The sequence below is a fragment of the Apiotrichum porosum genome (assembly GCF_003942205.1).
Source record: "Apiotrichum porosum strain DSM 27194 chromosome Unknown scaffold_12, whole genome shotgun sequence".
Classification (NCBI taxonomy): domain Eukaryota; kingdom Fungi; phylum Basidiomycota; class Tremellomycetes; order Trichosporonales; family Trichosporonaceae; genus Apiotrichum; species Apiotrichum porosum.
In genome coordinates this window covers 192372-209904 of record NW_021167119.1, presented here as the reverse complement: position 1 = coordinate 209904, position 17533 = coordinate 192372, and the positions used below count along the sequence as shown (strand labels likewise).

Genomic DNA, 17533 nt, shown 5'->3' with positions numbered 1-17533 from the left:
CGCCTCAGGATGCCGAGGAGCGAGAGAACCCATTTGGACATTTGGACGCTGTTGAGATATGTCCGTTTCCAATGTCCGCCGCTGCAAGCTTCACCAGTAGTGGTGGCCGTCCAACACCGCCGGTTGAGTGAAGCGGAGGAGCTGGCTATGGCTGCATGGCTGATGGCATCCTCATAAACACCTCGCAGATCAAAGGACACGGGTGACGCCGACGATACCAGGATTTTCCATATGTTGACGGAGTGGACCGACCGCAGCAGGACGCTTATCCGGTCGACCGGACCGTGACGCCGGCTTCCCGCTTTGTCCAGTTGGACCGTCACAGGACATTTCACGGATGCCCCACGCACCATTCCGCTGAGCTACACAGACAGCTGACGAGAATGCATATGATCACGAGTGCTGCCGGGCCGTCAACGGCGCGTCGCGGGCCACGACGGGTCGCAACCGCCCCGGTCGGGTCACACATTGATCACTTGCGCAAGCAACTGATTATGCAGAGCAACAAATGGAGAGCAACATGACGCATTACTGACGACTCACGAGTCGCAGATCGTCGCAGACAGCATCGCAGGCCCGGCCCGCATGGATTCGCTTCAATGCTCAATGGAGATACCTTGGGATCTAGAACCAAAAACTACAAAACTATGCAACTCCTTTCGTTACTTCTGCTCGTTGATGCGCTCCCACTCCACAAGGGCGAGCATGGCAAGCGCCTGGCCGTAGGGCATCGAGGTGATGGCAATGTCCTTGTAGAACTGGAGATTGGGCCCCATACCGGTACCGAACGACACCTGGTTGACCTCGCCGTCGGGGCCGACGCAGTTGATGACGCCGGCAAGGGCCTTGTCGGCACAGGCGCGGTAGTGGTCGCCCGAGATGAGGCCCTGGCGAAGAGCCATGTAGATGCCCGCGGCGAAACCGGCCGACGCACTCGACTCGACGTACGAGGTGGGGTCCATGATGAGCGTGTGCCACAGGCCGGTAGCCTCGTCCTGGGTCTTGACGAGCGTGTCGATCTGGCGGCGGAGGGTCGAGACGAGGAAAGCGCGCAGGGGGTCGTCCTTGGGCAGGTGCTCCTCGCCCAGGATGCCGAGGAAGAGGGGGATGGAAATGGTGATCCAGCAGTTACCACGGGCCCAGAGGGCGTTAGCAAAGTTGTCGCCGCCCTTGTCGGTGAACTCCCAGCCGTGGTACCACAGACCGCTGGAGGTGTCGACCAGGTACTGGCAATGCAGCATGAACTGGTACTTGGCCTCGGCGATGTACTCGGGGCGGTTCAGCAAGACACCAATCTTGGCAAGGGGGATGACAGACATCTTGAGGGTGTCGTCCCAGAGGTTGTCGTGGTGGTCGTTGGCGTAGGTCACTGTGGAATTGTCAGCTCGTGGCCACTGAGAACACCCAGCTATGATACTCACTGTGCTGGAAGCCACGCTCCTTGGTACGGGGCAGGTCGTTCATGATCCACTCGGCCCACTCGTCACACCACTGCAGCCAGCGCTTGTCGTCGACCTTCTTGTCGTCCAGCAGCGCCGAGAGGCAGTAGAAGGGGGACATGGTGTTGATGTTCTTGGGAGCACCGACGTTCGAGATCTTGTACTGCATCTCAAACCAGTCGAGAGCAGTCTTGGTCGAGTACGCAGCGGCCTCCTTGGGGGCAATAGCCTGGTGCTGGCGGGGTCAGCCCATGGCCACTTGCGCTGAGGGGAGAGCCCGTTCTCCAAGGTGATGTGCACCACAACTGTGCGGTCTCTGCAGCCGTCGCACTAGCACATACGCCAGCTTGGACATCAAGACACGACCGTGCCGCAGCTACACTGGACAGGGCCGGCATCTCGGCGCCGAACTCGCCGGACCGACGTGCGCGAGCCTCGTCAACACTTACGTGGTACAGCGCAGTGAGCGCAATGCCGTGGGTCCACTCCCATCCCTTCCAGCCCTTGGTGTCGATAACAGTGCCGTCGGCAACTGTCCCAGTCAGCACGGGTTTGCCTGGCATTTGCCCTCTCCACGCAACTCACGGTGCAGAAGGAACTCGCCGGTCTTGTCCTCAATGTTCACCAGGCCATCGGTCATGAGGCGGATGAGCTCCTCGGCGCGCTCGTTTGTCAGGTCAAGGGGGGCGGCGGTGGTCATGACGTGTAGCTATTAGTCTATGCTTTGGGGGTAAGGCTGTATGAAGAAGGATGGGGAGAACGAAAGGTACGAGGAGGAGAGAGCCAGCGCGTTAATAAGATGTTGTGTCGGCAGATGGAGCCAAAGTGGCACCGTGGTACCGTGATCCGGGCCGGGCGCGCCGGCAGAGTCGGCGCATTGATGTGCCGTGAACCTGGGTGTGAGCGTCGTTGGGTGGATGCGGCTGGATGCAGCCTGTACCCTAGGAGTGATGCATGAGGGTCCTGTCGTTTGTATGGGCAGCCCCGGAGGTCTGGGTCCGAGAAGAACCCGATCGCTAGCTGCCAGCTTGACAGTGACGGTGCATATGGCTGAAAGAGACGTGGGCCTCCATTTCGGCGCCGAGTCGGTTGAATGATGTTCCCGGGGAGCGCCGGCAAGACCGGTGGCAGCAAGCGCTCTGTCTGGTGAAAGCAGCGCGACACATGCTGTAAAAATACACGTTTCCTAGCAGGTCGAAGGAATGCACAAACTGACCAACACTCCCAGCTGCAGGTAAAGATCCAAGTGCCGACAAGAACCGCGAGCAAGTGCTGGATACAGGTTACCTGTCATTGTCTTTCGATACCAAGGAGGTCACATCTGCCGGCGATGGGAGGGCGTGTGCTATGTACTATCTGTATGCCCCCCAATATGCACACTCTGGGCTCGGCATCTGATGTTCCGTGGGCCGAGAGATGCGCCCCTGGCCGCTGGGTTACAGCTAGTCATCTCAGCAATCAACAACCTCGTTGGAGCCTGGGGGCGAACTGCAGACAGTCACACACAAAAAATTACGTAAAATATTTTGCACGTGAAGACGGAGATTCATCTCCGTCTGACACTTGTTTAACGGGAACAAAATTAATTACAAACATCCACACCTCTATTAACAAACCTGAGCGTTTCTAATCGACCACGAGTTTCAATCCCACTTTTCCTTCCGTTGACTGAAAGATCGACTTTCTCGAGAGAAGTCGGAACAAGGCGGTCATCTCGCAACAACACACATCTATACCACCGCCTCTCGGCAACACACCTCCCTCACCAGCTACAGCAGCAACCTCTACAACAGTTGCAGCACACCGGAACCGCACCGCGCGCCGTTTCCCCCCTCCCACATCGCCCAGCGACTCCCTTTCCACCTTCCTCGTAACCCCTCCACCGACCATCCGCCATGTCCGGAAAGGCGGCCATCACTCAGATAGTCGTGCGTGCACGCGCGATGAAGCGAGATATATGACGGCACGGTCACTGACACGACAGAAACTCCTCGTGCCCGCCGGTAAGGCGTCGCCGTCGCCTCCTGTCGGTCCCGCGCTCGGTGCGCGTGCCGTCAAGGCCATGGACTTTTGCAAGGAGTTGTGCGTTTGCCTCCACTCGCGCGGCCAGGTGGCTGCTGGCGGGCATTGGTGTAGGCTCAGCAGACAATGTCCACCTGTGCCGCGCGCGCGTTCTATCCGTCTCGCGCACCATAAACTGACGAGTAACCCCCTACAGCAACGCCCGTACCGCGCACTTTAAGACCGACCTCCCGATCCCTACGTTGATCACCATCAACCCCGACCGCACCTTCACCTTCACCTTCCGCACCCCGCCTGTGAGCTACCTGCTCAAGAAGGCCGCCAAGATTGAGAAGGGCTCTGGAAACGTTGGCGCGGGCAAGATTGCCACCATCTCCCTCAAGCATGTGTACGAGATTGCCAAAGTCAAGTGTACCGAGGACGGCCTCAAGCACCTGGGCGAGGAGCGCGTGGCCCGCAGCATTATCGGTAGCGCCCGCACGCTCGGTATCGAGGTCGTGCCATAGAGGAGCTGAGCTTGGTGTTCCTGCATGGGCTCTGAGGAAAGGGGAGGGGAAGGAGGGGTGAGGGCGAAAGGGAAAGCGGAGGGAGAGCATTTTAGAGGAATGTATCATCGCATCGTTCATGGCCACTGAAAAGATCCAACACTACAATCTGCAAGCGTTAGTTTGGGCTATCAAGCAGCCAAAACAGCACATTCTATGAGGGATGGGTGTGCATCGGTATCGCAGTGCAGGGTATCACTGAATGGTTGTTTCTACGGGCCTATTCTATCTGCGCGTGTCCGGACATGATGGTCTCAATCCTGCCCTTCTCCTCCCTCTCCTTCTTCCTGAGTGTACGCGCGACACCCGCACCGCGAACACGGAAACGGCGGCGTTTCCCCAGAGAATACTGGTATGCGGTGCTGACAAACTTGACAAAGTCGACACCTGTGCGGTGCTCGTCGCGAACGAGGCGGCTGTGCAAGAGCTTGAGGTCATCGAAGAGAAGGTGGGGAGGGACACTGGGCTCGGCGACGGCTCCGGCCTCGGACATGCGGATGGCGAGGGCCTTGTTTCGCACTTGAGGCGTGTACGTCCTGACAATGTCCTCGGCTGGGTAGAGTGTTGCAAAGTCGCGCAACAGCTTGAGGCCCTTGTCGGTGTCGTCTTCCAGCGCCGCGAGGCGGATGGCATGTGCCCACATCTTCTCGATCTGGCGCTCACCAAGACCGAGGGCGTGACGCTGCTTGAGACTCTTGGGCGAGCCGTCCGACAGCTTTTTCAAGGTCGTGGTAGACCACTCGCGGTACTGGTCCCACACGCTCCATCCCCAGCCGTAGGCAGCAGGGCGCTCGTCACGGGGGATCCTGCCGCGCGAGACGCGGTCCATGACATTGAGCCAGGTCCAGCCGTTGGCCTGAGGCGCAGGCTTGACATGCGAGACAAGCTCCCACGCACTGTCAAATGCCCTCTTGGCATCGGGAACGGACGCCGAGTGTTGGAGGATGACAGAAATGTACGAGTTGACAAGCTTCGGGGTGAGCTTGGCGCTGCCGAAGGGGTATTGCAAGATGTCGACGACGTTCCGATCGCTGCGGTTGACGTCGTTGACCACGTGTTCAAAGAGGACAGTGGCTTCGAGCAGAGCCTCGGCGCTAGTCTTGGGCATAGCCACACCCGAGGACGACTCGCCCTCGACGACACTGTGGTCCGCCGCGGGCCGTTCATCTGCCTCCGACTCCACTGCCTCGGCGCCCTCGGTGGCGCCCTTGACAGCGTGCTGGACATTTGCACGGCTGATGGGGGCAACCCAGGCAGCGTACGTCATGAACACGTTGGAGAGGAGCTCCTCATCCGGCCCAGCCATACGCCTCCTGTCACCAGTGAACGCGGCCGATTTGGCGAGGTCAACAACTTGATTGAGCACCCATCGCGCGCGTTCCAGGTCACCGGCACGCTTGGTGCCCTCTAACAAGGCCGTAAATGTCTGGAGAGTCGGCACCCATGGCGATGACCGCGGCACAGCGTCCTCCTCAAACGGCACAAACGTCGCCTCGTGGTGTTTGCCCAGCATCTGCCTCAGCAGATCGTATGCTTCGAGGTAGTCGTTCTTGGTGCTGCCCAGAGCAGAGATGATGGCATTGTACTCCTCGCACCGGGGCTCGATACCACCAGGACCAGTCATCTCGAGCCACAGGTCGCGTGCGCGTTCGGGCTGGGGGTCCTGGGGAGCGGCGCACGAGCGGATGATGGTGTTGTAGACTTGGCGGTCAGGGGTGGGATGGGCCGCAAACCGCATCTGGGTGAAGAGGTCCAGTGCCAACGCGCGGGTGTGCGAGTTGGGCAACACGTTGGCGCCACCGTCGACGAGGTGCGAGAGAATGATGTTGTATGAGCTTTGAGGGAAGGGCGTGCCAAGTGCCTCGCTCTGGGTGAGGACGGAAATGGCGTACTCGGCACCGCCAGAGCTGTTCAGGCAGGACTGGACGATACGGTCGCGGTGGGAGTTGGTAATTTCAAGACCAACTGCATCGTCAGTGAGTGTCACAAGTAGCCAACTCACCCTGGTCAAACTCGGCAATGAGACGGGTCACGTCTGCCGTTTGTCCTCGGCTGGCGTACATTTTGATGAGCTTCTCATACTGGAGCACAGAGGTAGTGGCACCGTGGCGCTGATACGTTAACTATTGGAACGTGGTGTAAAAGCTTACCGTCATGATGTTGAGGACCACTTCGGCACCCTTTGCATCCTTCTCGGATACCTAAGAATGTTAGCAAGGTACACAAAACACCCGACTATTGCTGCAACTCACAAACGTATCAAAGAGTGCCCGCCACTCTGACGTGCGCACCAGACCGAGGGGGACATTGAGCAGGCTGTCCGGGTCCTCTGGGGGAGCGGCATTGATCAATGCCGCAGTGAGAGCGACGTGCTGTGGTGTGCCCGGTGGCAAGGCGGGCATAATCGACATGCCCTCGCCCTCGCCCTCGCCGCCGCCATAGGCCATGAGGCGGTCCTGCAGCTCGCTGAGAAGAGCCCGCCTCTCCTTGAACGAAATCCTTTTCGGAGTGTCAGGAGCCGCGATCTGCGCAACAGCTTCGGTGTCCTCGTGAGCACCAGTCAGGACGAGCTGCTTGTAGAAGTCGCGAAGCTCCTCCTCCTTGAACTCTGGCAGGTCACGAGTAGCGCGCTCCGAGACCTGTGCCTTCATCATGCGCTTGATCTCGTCTTCGGTCGGCAGGCTGTCAATATCTGGAAGCGGCTCCTGCGCCGTAGTGAGACGTGGTGGCGGGCGGTAGAGGGGGAAGGAACTGGTATCGGGGGTGGCGAGTGTGCCAGAGAGGGTGGGAAGCGGCAACGGGGACACTTGCGGGGCACTGGATGTCAGTTGGCCTTTCCCAAGGACTGTAACTCACTCGTGGAGGCTTCTTGTGAGAGCTCTCACTGAGCGAAGGCGCATGACCTTTCGCGCAAAGGTCTGGCGCAGCATGGTCGTGTGAGGAGGAGCGAGGTGGGATGTAGAGACAAGATGACAACTGTGGACGGAAAAGTTGGAAACATCAGGTGGAGGTTCATTAGCGGAACCAGATGTTTTATTTAAATAACAATCCTAATGGTGATAATGAACCCTCAAATGCGCATCCAGTCACCCCCTCGTCAACAACAAATGGACTGTGTGTCTTCCTTCTCACACTCACTCACTCTCTCCCATCAATCAATCAAGCAGTTACCTAAAACAATGGCCTCGGAACAGCCTCAAGCTCCTCCAGCAGCTCCTGCGCCAGCTGCCAACGGCCAGATCACTGAAGGTGAGCTTTGGCTCTCTCTTGCGAAGCTGACAATAGACGAGGCGTCGCTCTATGACCGCCAGATCCGTCTGTGGGGTCTCGAGGCGCAGAACAAGTGGGTACACCGGCAGCTAGCATACTCACCATCCATCCTATGTCGCACGAGGTGGCAATACTGACCCACCAGGATGCGCTCTTCGACTGTGCTCGTCCTTTCGCTGCGCTCGCTCGCCCACGAGACCATCAAGAACCTTGTTCTCGCTGGTATTGGCCGCATGATCATCATGGACGGCGAGGACGTCACTGAGGAAGACCTCGGAGGCGGCTTCCTCTTCCGCGAGGAGGAAGGTGCTGTGGGCAAGAACGTGGGTAGCTGCGGGTTACCGTCACTAGCAGCTAACACAGTCAGCGTACCGAGGCGGCCCTTCCTCAAATTGCCTCGCTCAACCCGCTTGTCAACCTCACTGCCCTCCCCACTCTGGAGCCCTTTGTTGGAGGAGACAAGGAGAAGATGGTCGAGTTCCTCGAGAAGGAAAAGGTCAACGTTGTGGTTGCGTGCGACCTTGCAGCGGCGCAGTTGGTGTGTTAGCTGCCATACGCATTGCCTCAGCTGACCTGTTCAGGAGACGATTGATGCGGCTGCCCGCCAGGCCAAGGCAATGTTCTACGGTGCCGGAACGTATGGCTTCTACGGCTACGCGTTTGCGGACCTCGGCGAGACCTACGAATATGTTGTGACGTGAGCTGATAGCCACTCTCTCGAGTTCTTTCAGCTGACAACCCAGTCCCGCCGCCACGTCCGTGAACCCCAACCCCGCGCTCGTTCAGAAGACCGCGCGCTATTCGACCCTCGAGGCTTCCATTGATAAGACTAACTGGTCGCTGGATCTGAAGCAGGCTGAGAACGGTGGCAGCCCATTCCGTGGACTCTCCCGCCAGGACAGCAAGGCGCTGCAGCCCCAGCTGCCCATCGCCATCCTCGGTGAGTTTGATGTCGTTTGGACTGTTCCCTGACCCATGCACAGCTGTCTGGGAGTTCTCGAAGCGTAACAGACAGCTGCCAACGGGCACTGAAGGCCAAGTGGACGAGCTCGCCAAGATTGCCGAGGAGCTCCGCGTCAAGCTCGGCGTCAACGAAAAGGTCACTCCTTCCATTGACGCTGCCGTTATCGAGTGAGCTTTGGCGCCGCGACTCCCCAGCTGACAACAGACACCTTGCCGCGCACGCTACGCACTTCTTCGCCCCCACGCTTGCCATTGTCGGCGGCCTCCTGGCGCAGGACGTCCTCCGCGTGCTCTCGCACAAGGACACGCCCATTGCCAACCTCCTCGTCGTCGACAGCCTGAGCGGCGCCGGTGTCGTGTCCCGCTGGGCCATGGCTCCCGTGTAAAGGTCGTGTCGTTGTGGCCTTGGCTTGCAGCAAACGTATAAAGGAGGGATATATAGACCACCGCAACTGTAGATTACATTACCATGTCACTAGGGTACAACAGATCTAGTTACCGCGCAGGCATAGGGCATAGCAAACGTGTGCGTGCGCGCATGCGGCGTTGCCTTCTATGCCTCTTTCTGTTCGGCGCCAGGCTTGGTCTCTGCCTGCTCCACCGGCTCAGTCTTGGCCTCGACAGGTTCCTTCTCGGCACGCCTGGTTGTCAGCTGGTCTCTGCACGTGGGACAACTAACCATGTCTCGTGGTGTCGCGTCCCGATGCGCATCAACTCTCCAATAAAGCCCATGTCACCCAGCATGGCCCGAAAGGTCGGTGTGAGAAGGAGGGTGAGGTAGGACAAACAGGTAGGGTAGCTGGACGTCAGCTAGCCATCCAACTGATGAAAGCTCACATGATGAAGCGAACGTATTCGGGCTTGCGCCAGTAATCGAGATACTTCAAGTATTCCAGGAACGCCGGGTCGTCGAGGTATTTCTGCACATGCAGTTCGTGGAGGTACAGTGGGTTGGCCAGACACTGGACAAACTGGAGGGAACGGGCGTCAGTTGAGAACAACAGCAGGTTAAGCTAAACTGACCTCGAGCTCGGACTGGAAGCGGACGAGGTTTGCGTGCTTTTCGGGTGTACGCGTCGGGACTGTCCCGTCCGGCAGAGGAGGCGGTGGGAGGACTGTTGGGAACTGCTGCATGTCAGCCAGGTGTCCGAGACGAGATGAGAGAGAGATGCGAACTGCAGCAGCATGCAACAACGGGTCATTCCATCGGTCGCTCTCATTTCAAGTCGCCGCTTCAACCCAAACAACAAAATCTTACGTAACTGTGAAATTTCCGAAGCTGGCTCTTCACTTTCCTTGTTACGCAGCACGATATTAATTCTACAGCGAGAGAGACTCGTCCAGTCCATCTCTACACTCATCCCCCCCCCCCCACCCCCACAGCCAGCAACCATGTCGGCACCCACAGCCTCGGGCTCGAGCGCCCGCCAGCTCCCCGTCAACCTGTTCACGCGCGGAGCATACGCCATCCCCCAGTCGACCTACTTTATCCCATCCGACTGGCGCCGTTTCCAGCTTTCCGAGCTCATCAACAAGGTCCTCGGCCACGGCAGCGACAGCGGTGCTGCGCCTGTCCCCTTTGACTTTGTCGTCGAGGGCGAGGTGCTCCGCGGCAGCCTGGAGGCGTGGGTCAAGAAGAACCGCGGCGACGACGAGGAGACGGCCATCAATGTGGAATACATCCAGAGTGTCCTTCCCCCGTCCGAGGTTGGACGTTGGGAGCAGGAGGACTGGGTCTCGGGTCTGAGCCTGGCTCGCAAGGGGTAAGTGGTGGGGAACGGGAGGCATGCGCCGGGTTGAGCTGGACGTAGAGTCATCTTCAGCTCAGGCTTTATGGACGTTCACTGACAACACCAACAGTCACGTTCTTGTCTCGTCGTACCTCTCGCACGCGCGCGTCCTGCCCCTCGGCACTGAGGGCTCTGCTCTGTACACTCTGCCGCTCCCGACCTCGCTGGGTGCCACCTCGTGTACGTGGGTCTCGCCCGCCGAGGTCACCTCGGACATTCTGGTCGCGGCCGGCGGCGTCGACCGCGCCGTGCACGTCTTCTCCCTCCCATCCCTCGACCCCGACGTCGCCGCCAGCGAGGGCTCGACCGCACGCGAAGTGTACACTCTGATGGGCCACTCGGGCCCCATTTCCAACGTCATCGCCTCGTCTTCGGGCCGCGACATTATCTCGTCCAGCTGGGACGGCGCCCTGCACCTGTACGCGCTCCCCGAGGAGGAGCCCACCGAGCACATGCTGCCCGCCGACCCGACGTCGTACCTCCCCGGCCAGAAGAAGAGGCGCAAGATCGAGGGCGACGCTCAGCGTATCATTGAGGGCCTGACGGACGGCGACGCGACCGGCGACAAGGGACAGGGATGGAGGCGTGCCCCCGACGCCGTGTTCCGCGGCCACGCTGGACGGATCGGCGGCGCTGTCTGGGACCGCGAGGACGAGACCCGTGTGTGGTCGGCTGGATGGGACGGCAGCATCCGTGGATGGGACGCCGAGAGCGGCGCCAACGTTCTTGTTAGGGTGAGTACCCCGGGTGTGATTGTGCCAAGGTGTTCCAGCATAAACTCTCACACCTTGATACCACAACCACTGGCAGAATGTTTTCACGGGGAACCCACACTGACCGTTCGCAGCAAGGACCTAGCGACAAGGCTCTCCTCTGTGTGGACCAGTTTGGCCCCTCGGGCACGCTCGCCGCAGGCTCGATGGACCGCACCGTCACGCTCTGGGACACGCGCCAGGCCACGTCGGTCATTGCGCAGACGCTCAACGTCGGCTCGCCCGTGCCGTCGATCGCGTGCCACCCGACCTCCAACTTTACTTTGGCCACGGCGACGTACGCCGGCGCGTGCCAGATCTGGGACGTGCGGTCGCCCAAGCACGCCCTGTTCTCGGTCCAGCGCAAGCGCGACGAGAGCAGCCGCACCGTCACCAAGAACGGCAAGGTGCTCGGCGAGCGTCTCCTCGCTACCGCCTGGGACGGCGAGGTGCTCGTCGCCGGCGGCGAGGATGGCGAGGTCGGCATCTGGCACGCTCGTGGCCAGTAGACCCTGCAGCAGCAGCAAACGTTGCGTATTGCTCAAATGTTCTCATTCGGTGTGCCGTGCCCCCCCTCTCGTGCTCAATTACACATAGACTCGCATATGTATGGTGATAGTTTACAGCATTGTGAGACTGATGTTTGACATTCTCCTCGCCGCCGTCGTCGTCGTCGTCTTCTTCTCATTACTTGTCATCTTTCGTCACAGTGCTTGCTACTTTAATGGAAATCCCCCGCTGACTCTAGCGTCCCCGGCGGTTGGTTGGAATCAAGCAAACGGTCGAGGACATGATTGTGGCTTGGGGGGAATTTGGGTGGGGTGGGACCGAATCCGATAAGGGGCGAGCGTGTGGGTGCTGGCCATGCTGGTAGCTGGTGGGCCGCCGACCCCCCGACAGCTGCTTATTTCCTAAAAAGCGGGGCAGTGTCGGTCTGGCAGAAGATGCAGCGGTAGGCAACGGCGCCGCCAGTCTTGACCTGGACCGAGAGGCAGTTCTCTGTGGGTTTGGTCAGCCTGGGGTTGTCTTTTTGGGGGTTTGCCAGCACTCACGTCCGGGGTTGGAGGGGCAAGCCGTGGGGCCTTGCGAGGCCTGGCGCTTGGGAGGGGGGATGGCCTCGGACTGCTGGACCTCCCTGCGGCAGAAGAAGCACTGGTGGTAGGTGAGGCCGTTGCGCTCGACGTCGACGGTGACGCAGTGCTCTGTAATCTCGCGTCAGCCAATACCCGGTTTATCATGTCGCCACAAAGAGGCGAATCAAGACACCACTTACCGTCCTTGTTGGCGCCGTTCTTGTCGCCGGGGCAGTGCTCGAGGTCGACGGGGCCCGAGTGCGACTGGCGGCGCGACGAGACCTTGGGCGAGGGGGAGCGGTTGAAGAGGGTCATGGTTGGTGGTGGTGGGTGGGTTGGTTGGCTTTGTTTGGTTTGCGTTTGTGATAGTGTGATGGGGATGGAATGGAAAGCGGCTGGACGATATGTTATATACCGCGGCCTCTTTGGTGGTGACTGTTTGGCCGCCACCTCAGAAGCCTCCAGAGCCTCCTCGTGAGCAGCCCCCCCAGTTCCCCAAGCATAGCCTCAGGTTGTGGGAAACGGTCATCACACGCCCACCCACACGCCCACCTCCGTCCGTTGGGCCGTTGGGCCACTAGCCGAGAGCGCGCCGAGCCGACGACGGCGCCGCGAGGCCTGTCCGTGGCCCCCTTGTTTGCCTCTGTCATGTCTCGCATTTTCTATTTTCCGTTCGCAAGCAATGCAGTCACAGGATCACAGGTACGCAAAGAGAGTGTGTGCTCTTTGTCGGCATATGAGCCCCATCGACTCCCTACAGCGGCCCACACCACTGGCTGTGTCGGGTATACCCCGTTGCCCAGCAGGCCCAGCAATAACAATGTCCATTGTGCCACCACCCTGTTTGCCTTGGGGCTCTGTCCCTTTGGCTGCCGCGAGAAGAGTATTCTTGTGCGTGAGTAGCCCCCAGATCCCACCCGAGCAGCTTTCCGTGGCGGGTGCTTGTGCAGCCTTGGCGGCCCGGGGACGGGGGGTCGAGGTGGGTGACATGACGTCGCTGCGGGTGAGCTGCTGCTTGCTGCTGCCTGCTGCAGCTTGCTGCTGGGCTGCTGGCTTACGCGCCACATGCACCTGAAAACGCCACTCATGGCCCATTGCATGCATTGCAAGCAGCACATCCGCCCGCAGAAGGAGCTTCTGGACCCCCACCCACTGTCTCGCGGATTATTTTCTCTATTGTCATATGTCACCAACGTCCCAGCGTACCAGCGTCCCCCTTTTGTGCGCCGGCGCGGCGCATTCCGAGCCACTCGCTGGCCGATCGCTGGGCCACTTGCGCGCGTCGGTCGTGCACGGGGGGGCGGTGGACCGGCCGCGGCGCTGCTCACTGCCGGACGTCCGGCCCACAGTGCTCTCTCTCACATGTGCGCGCTCCTTTTGCCTGCTTTTGGTGGGTTGCAAACGATGAACTGATCGCCCGGCCTGTTTTGCGGCCCATTTATCTCAAACGTGCACGCGCAAAAGTGACAACCTCTCACGTCCACCACGGCTGTGTTATCTGGCTCCGGAGGCATGACGGATCATGGGTGCGCCGCCAGCTAGAACGAAGGCGCGAGAGCGATAAAGAAGGAAAAGGCAAACGTGATATGCGATGAACGACAGCGTGCCCAGCCACCACCACTTTGTTAGTGGCCAAGACCCGGTTACTCTTGTCGTTCGGCCGATTCCGGACGTCTCATGTCCTCGCCCATTCTCCCATTCTGCAGCGCAAGACGCCCCTCTCATGCATCGACAGTCCTCCCCCATGTACTGCGCTGTCGCGTGACTCTGCAATGAACACTCCATGACCCATGCATTGCGGCGTGTTCAACGACGAGCCCCCCCGGCCCCCGGTCGCTGCCGGCGGCCTTACGCGTCGACGGAGAGAGCCAAAACAGACGACGACGTCATGGAAATATTCACCGCTGAGGCCGAATATCGCTCGTTCCATCTCACTCATACTTTTGCAACCACAACAACAACCCACATCGGCGCCCGGAAATGCTCTCGTGGGCCATCCCGAGGACCAGAGGCTCGGCCACGCGTGCACTCGCTGGCACACGGCCGAGGCTGGCGTCTGCGCGCATCAGCAAGGCGCCATCAGCGGCGGCGAGCTGGAGCCGAACACGATCGTTGACGATACCGGTGCTGTGGCCCCGTGGACAGGCGGGTTCAAGGACAAGCACAAGCATACGTACAAGGCTCAGCAGCGCACTGGAAGGGCCGGGGTTGCGGACAGTTGCGTTGGACCGACAGCTCGCGTCGACGTACGCCGCCATCGGGCAGCTGCACCGGCGCGGCATTGTCTCGACGGCGACACACCGCCAGCCAAGCGTGATCAACGCGTCCAAGCACCCGTTCGACTCGGCTGGTGGGATGGATGGGATACGCGATCCTGCAGCTGGGCCCAACTCGCGTCCAGAGAGCGGCGGGGATGGTAGTGGGAGCGCGAGCGGCGCAAGCTCATCAAACCCAAGTTCGCCGCCGTCGACGAGCTCCCTCCCGGGTATTGGTTCGAGCGCGGGAGTGGATCCCAGCTCCAGCTCGACATTGGAGAGTACGCCAGTCTTGCTGGGTACGACCGCACCGTCGACTGAGGGAGCCGACAGCAACCCTCCTCCGCAGCCCGAGAGGAAGAAGCGCGCCGACACACTGCGCGATCCGGCCGCAGGCCCCAACAGCCGGCCAGACATGGGCGCCGTGTCCAGCTCTTCAGCAACGCAGCCAGAAACACCCAGCTCCATCGTGCCTCCTACCTCTGACGGACCGTCCACGACCCCAGCCCCGGCCCCGACGGCCACGCCGATCCCGACCGACCCTCCATCTACCTCTGAGCCACCTCCTGACATCGACCCAGCGGCGGCGACAACCCTCGCCACCGTCATACCACCCGTCTCCCTCCCAGAACCCGTGTCCAAGCCGCCACGGCACCCGCACCCGTTCGACACGTATGCGTTCATCTCGCGCCTCGAGCGCGCCGGCATCGACTCGGCGCCCGCCAAGGAGCTCATGAAGGGCGCGCGCGGGCTGCTGGTCGGCCGCAGCGAGGAGGTGTTGGGTAAAGTGTTGAGTACAGAGGACCTGGACAATGTGAGTAGGAGTGTGCGCGCCGGTCTGTCAGCCCGCCGTGAGAGCTTTGCTTTGGCTGTACTGTTCGAGGGCACAGCAGAGGCACAAGCTGCATCCCGCGTGGCACTGGCACGCCGCTGACACAACACAGTGGGACTACCACTTCAAAGCGGCGCTCTCGGAACTGCGTACCGAGCAGTCTATCCGGGCACGCACCGCCGGCGAAGCACTGCGCTCCAAGGCGACCGCCATGCGGCGGGAAGTGGACAATGTCGACCAGCGGATGAAGGGGGACCTGCAGGACATGCGCCACGAGTGGGTACACCAGAAGGCAGCTGATACGGCCTTGACCGCCCATAGCTACATACTCAAAAACTGACACACTTCACTTGCGTCTCGCAGGATCGAGATGGACATCAACGACCGCAAAGAACAGACCCGGGCCGACATGAAGCGCTACGACATGGCGACCGAGGAGCTCAACAACAAGTTTACCATCCACCTCGGCGACCTCCAGACCGCCATTGAGGGCGTCAAGTGGGACTCGACGCGGCGCGCCATTGGTGAGTGGAGAGTGGCGGAGAGTGGCGCGTGCCGTTCTGCTGCTACTTGCACACCGAGCGGCCCAGCGGCCCAGCGGCCCAGCTGACACCCTTACGCAGCCATCATTGCGGGCTTTGTGGCCTTTGGCGTCTTCCTCTCGTCGCTGTACGCGACGGTGCCCGCGCCCGCTGGGCCGTCCCCGTCCCCGTCCCCGCCCGCAGCACGTGGCGGCAGTGGGGGTGGCATGGTGGACGCGGCGACGTCCACGTCCACAACAGCCGACGACGGCGACACCGACACGCTGCTCCATGGCCACGAGCATGTGCGGCATGTGGACAAGCACGTCGACCAGCTGTTACATGACTGGAAGGCGATTCCGGCGGCGGCGCCGTTGTCATCGGGGTCCGGGGCGGGGACGGAACGCGCCGTGTAGGTGGGGTCTTGACGGCGGGGGCAGTGGCACGGACGACGGCATCGCGCTGTAAGCACATCGACATTAATCAAGCATGAGCGCATGAGCATTGGGGGCATGGACGGGGACGCCTGGGGTAGCTGGATTTGTCATTCACATAAGAAATCATGCAACCTGCCTCTCTGGAGTCCTATCTACACGCTGCGCCTGCTATGCCCGGGGCCAAGGTATCACCGTTGGCGCACTACTACATATATATCCTCTCTCTCTCTCTCTCTCCTATCTACTCCCTACGCCCTACTCCCTGGTGGGGCTGGACGCGCCGGACGCGCTGGCGCTAGCAGTCGTGCTGGGGACCGTGGACGCGACGCTCGCGCTCGACCCGTTGGCCGCGGGCGCGGCGAGCTGCCAGGCCGGGATGCTGGCCTTGCCGCGGGGCGCGAGGAGGGCGTTGGCCGCGGCCTGCGTGGGCGTGGGCACCGGCGCCGGCGACGACGTGCCGCTCACGGCCGCCGTGTCCGTCACCACTGGCGTCGCGACAGCCGCCGCCGTCGCGGCCGCGGCGCCCTGGCGCGCGACGAGCAGTGTCTTGAGGGACCGCAGCTCGTTCTGGAGTTCCGTGAGCGCGGCGCTCTGCGCGCCGGCGTGCTTCTCAATCATGCGCGGGACCAGTTCGCGGACGCTCTCGACCTCGCCGCGGACCTCGCGCATGTCGTCGCGCCACCGCTGCTCGGCGTCGCGCACCGCACGGGCCGCGGCCTCGACGTCGTCGAGCGCCGACGCCACGCGCACACGCTCGCCCTCGGCGCTGGCGGCCAGCGCGGCCGTCTCGGCACGCAGCTCGTCGAGCGCAGTCTGCGCCTGGTCGTACTGCGTCGTGAGCTCGGCAGACGTCTCCTGGAAGGCCGTGGACGAAGGCGGCTTGAGGTGGGGGACGAGGTATTTCTGAAAGCGTGAGTTGACAGTCGCTTAGTCTATGTCCGCCTGGCACAACTCACCCTCGCGAGCGCGGCGAGACCGTACGCGACACCACCGGACACGACGGCCATGATCTGAAAATCCCGTCAGCACAACCAACACTCATTCCCTCTCTCTCTTCTACTCACAAACACATCACGCCAGTCACGCTTGGGTGGCTCGGGCGGCGCGATGGGCTGCGCATACGCCTGCGCAAACCCGTACCCGTACTGCTGCGAGGCCGCACCGGGCGCCTGCTGGGCGCGGGCGTATGCCGGCGGGGCGACTGGCGCCGACGACGTGGGTGGTGCGGGGGCTAGCGTCGAGCCCGGGTTGGCGGCCTCGCCGAGCGCCTGCTGGATCTCGGGCTCGGTGAGGCCCTTGTTCTGGAGGAACTCTAGGCGCTGTGCGAGCGGGGACGATTGGACCTGTGGAGAGGGGAGGAGAAGAATGTCAGAACGGGTGGGGTCGTTGGGGTCGTGTGGGTATAGGTGGGCGAGTGGGTCTCGGGGTGCTCACCTTTGGGTCCTGGAGGAAGAGGACGGCATTGCGTACGAGGTCCTGCCTGGAGCCTGATGCGTCCATGGTGTGGGCTGCCGTCGACGTCGATGGAGAGTGCGATGGAGGAGATGGAGGATGGAGATGTTCCGGATGGCGACACAACGGACGGCGTGAACAATCCCCCCCCTTCTCTGCTGCCGTCTCCGGGCCCTCGGCTC

General features: G+C 61.2%; 9 protein-coding genes across 9 annotated transcripts; 4 read left to right on the top strand and 5 right to left on the bottom strand.

Annotated features, from left to right (window-relative positions):
• Positions 1–662: 662 nt before the first annotated feature.
• On the bottom strand, positions 663–2139 carry EHS24_002112 (uncharacterized protein; the record flags this gene model as incomplete). Its single annotated transcript, XM_028617856.1, has 4 exons — positions 663–1369; positions 1422–1674; positions 1889–1971; positions 2025–2139. The coding sequence occupies 4 exons, from the start codon at positions 2137–2139 to the stop codon at positions 663–665; spliced, it is 1158 nt and encodes a 385-aa protein (XP_028473534.1).
• Positions 2140–3334: 1195 nt separating this feature from the next.
• On the top strand, positions 3335–3967 carry EHS24_002111 (uncharacterized protein; the record flags this gene model as incomplete). Its single annotated transcript, XM_028617855.1, has 3 exons — positions 3335–3367; positions 3424–3521; positions 3658–3967. The coding sequence occupies 3 exons, from the start codon at positions 3335–3337 to the stop codon at positions 3965–3967; spliced, it is 441 nt and encodes a 146-aa protein (XP_028473533.1).
• Positions 3968–4226: 259 nt separating this feature from the next.
• Positions 4227–6936, bottom strand: EHS24_002110 (uncharacterized protein; the record flags this gene model as incomplete). The annotated part of the gene is made up of 5 exons (XM_028617854.1): positions 4227–5971; positions 6009–6117; positions 6157–6207; positions 6259–6823; positions 6863–6936. The coding sequence occupies 5 exons, from the start codon at positions 6934–6936 to the stop codon at positions 4227–4229; spliced, it is 2544 nt and encodes an 847-aa protein (XP_028473532.1).
• A 249-nt stretch (positions 6937–7185) lies between these two features.
• On the top strand, positions 7186–8625 carry EHS24_002109 (uncharacterized protein; the record flags this gene model as incomplete). The annotated part of the gene is made up of 7 exons (XM_028617853.1): positions 7186–7349; positions 7422–7599; positions 7644–7814; positions 7858–7973; positions 8020–8216; positions 8260–8407; positions 8445–8625. The coding sequence occupies 7 exons, from the start codon at positions 7186–7188 to the stop codon at positions 8623–8625; spliced, it is 1155 nt and encodes a 384-aa protein (XP_028473531.1).
• Positions 8626–8792: 167 nt separating this feature from the next.
• SOH1 (suppressor of hpr1) lies at positions 8793–9373 on the bottom strand (the record flags this gene model as incomplete). The annotated part of the gene is made up of 4 exons (XM_028617852.1): positions 8793–8880; positions 8919–9038; positions 9077–9210; positions 9263–9373. 4 exons carry the CDS (start codon positions 9371–9373, stop codon positions 8793–8795), a joined length of 453 nt encoding a protein of 150 aa, XP_028473530.1.
• Positions 9374–9631: 258 nt separating this feature from the next.
• YTM1 (ribosome biogenesis protein ytm1) lies at positions 9632–11290 on the top strand (the record flags this gene model as incomplete). The annotated part of the gene is made up of 3 exons (XM_028617851.1): positions 9632–10002; positions 10100–10763; positions 10877–11290. The coding sequence occupies 3 exons, from the start codon at positions 9632–9634 to the stop codon at positions 11288–11290; spliced, it is 1449 nt and encodes a 482-aa protein (XP_028473529.1).
• A 395-nt stretch (positions 11291–11685) lies between these two features.
• Positions 11686–12169, bottom strand: EHS24_002106 (uncharacterized protein; the record flags this gene model as incomplete). Its single annotated transcript, XM_028617850.1, has 3 exons — positions 11686–11780; positions 11834–11983; positions 12055–12169. 3 exons carry the CDS (start codon positions 12167–12169, stop codon positions 11686–11688), a joined length of 360 nt encoding a protein of 119 aa, XP_028473528.1.
• Positions 12170–13644: 1475 nt separating this feature from the next.
• Positions 13645–15551, top strand: EHS24_002105 (uncharacterized protein; the record flags this gene model as incomplete). The annotated part of the gene is made up of 4 exons (XM_028617849.1): positions 13645–14100; positions 14162–14923; positions 15054–15217; positions 15305–15551. The coding sequence occupies 4 exons, from the start codon at positions 13645–13647 to the stop codon at positions 15549–15551; spliced, it is 1629 nt and encodes a 542-aa protein (XP_028473527.1).
• Positions 15552–16154: 603 nt separating this feature from the next.
• PEX14 (peroxisomal membrane protein pex14) lies at positions 16155–17399 on the bottom strand (the record flags this gene model as incomplete). Its single annotated transcript, XM_028617848.1, has 4 exons — positions 16155–16802; positions 16856–16909; positions 16964–17242; positions 17334–17399. The coding sequence occupies 4 exons, from the start codon at positions 17397–17399 to the stop codon at positions 16155–16157; spliced, it is 1047 nt and encodes a 348-aa protein (XP_028473526.1).
• Positions 17400–17533: the final 134 nt, after the last annotated feature.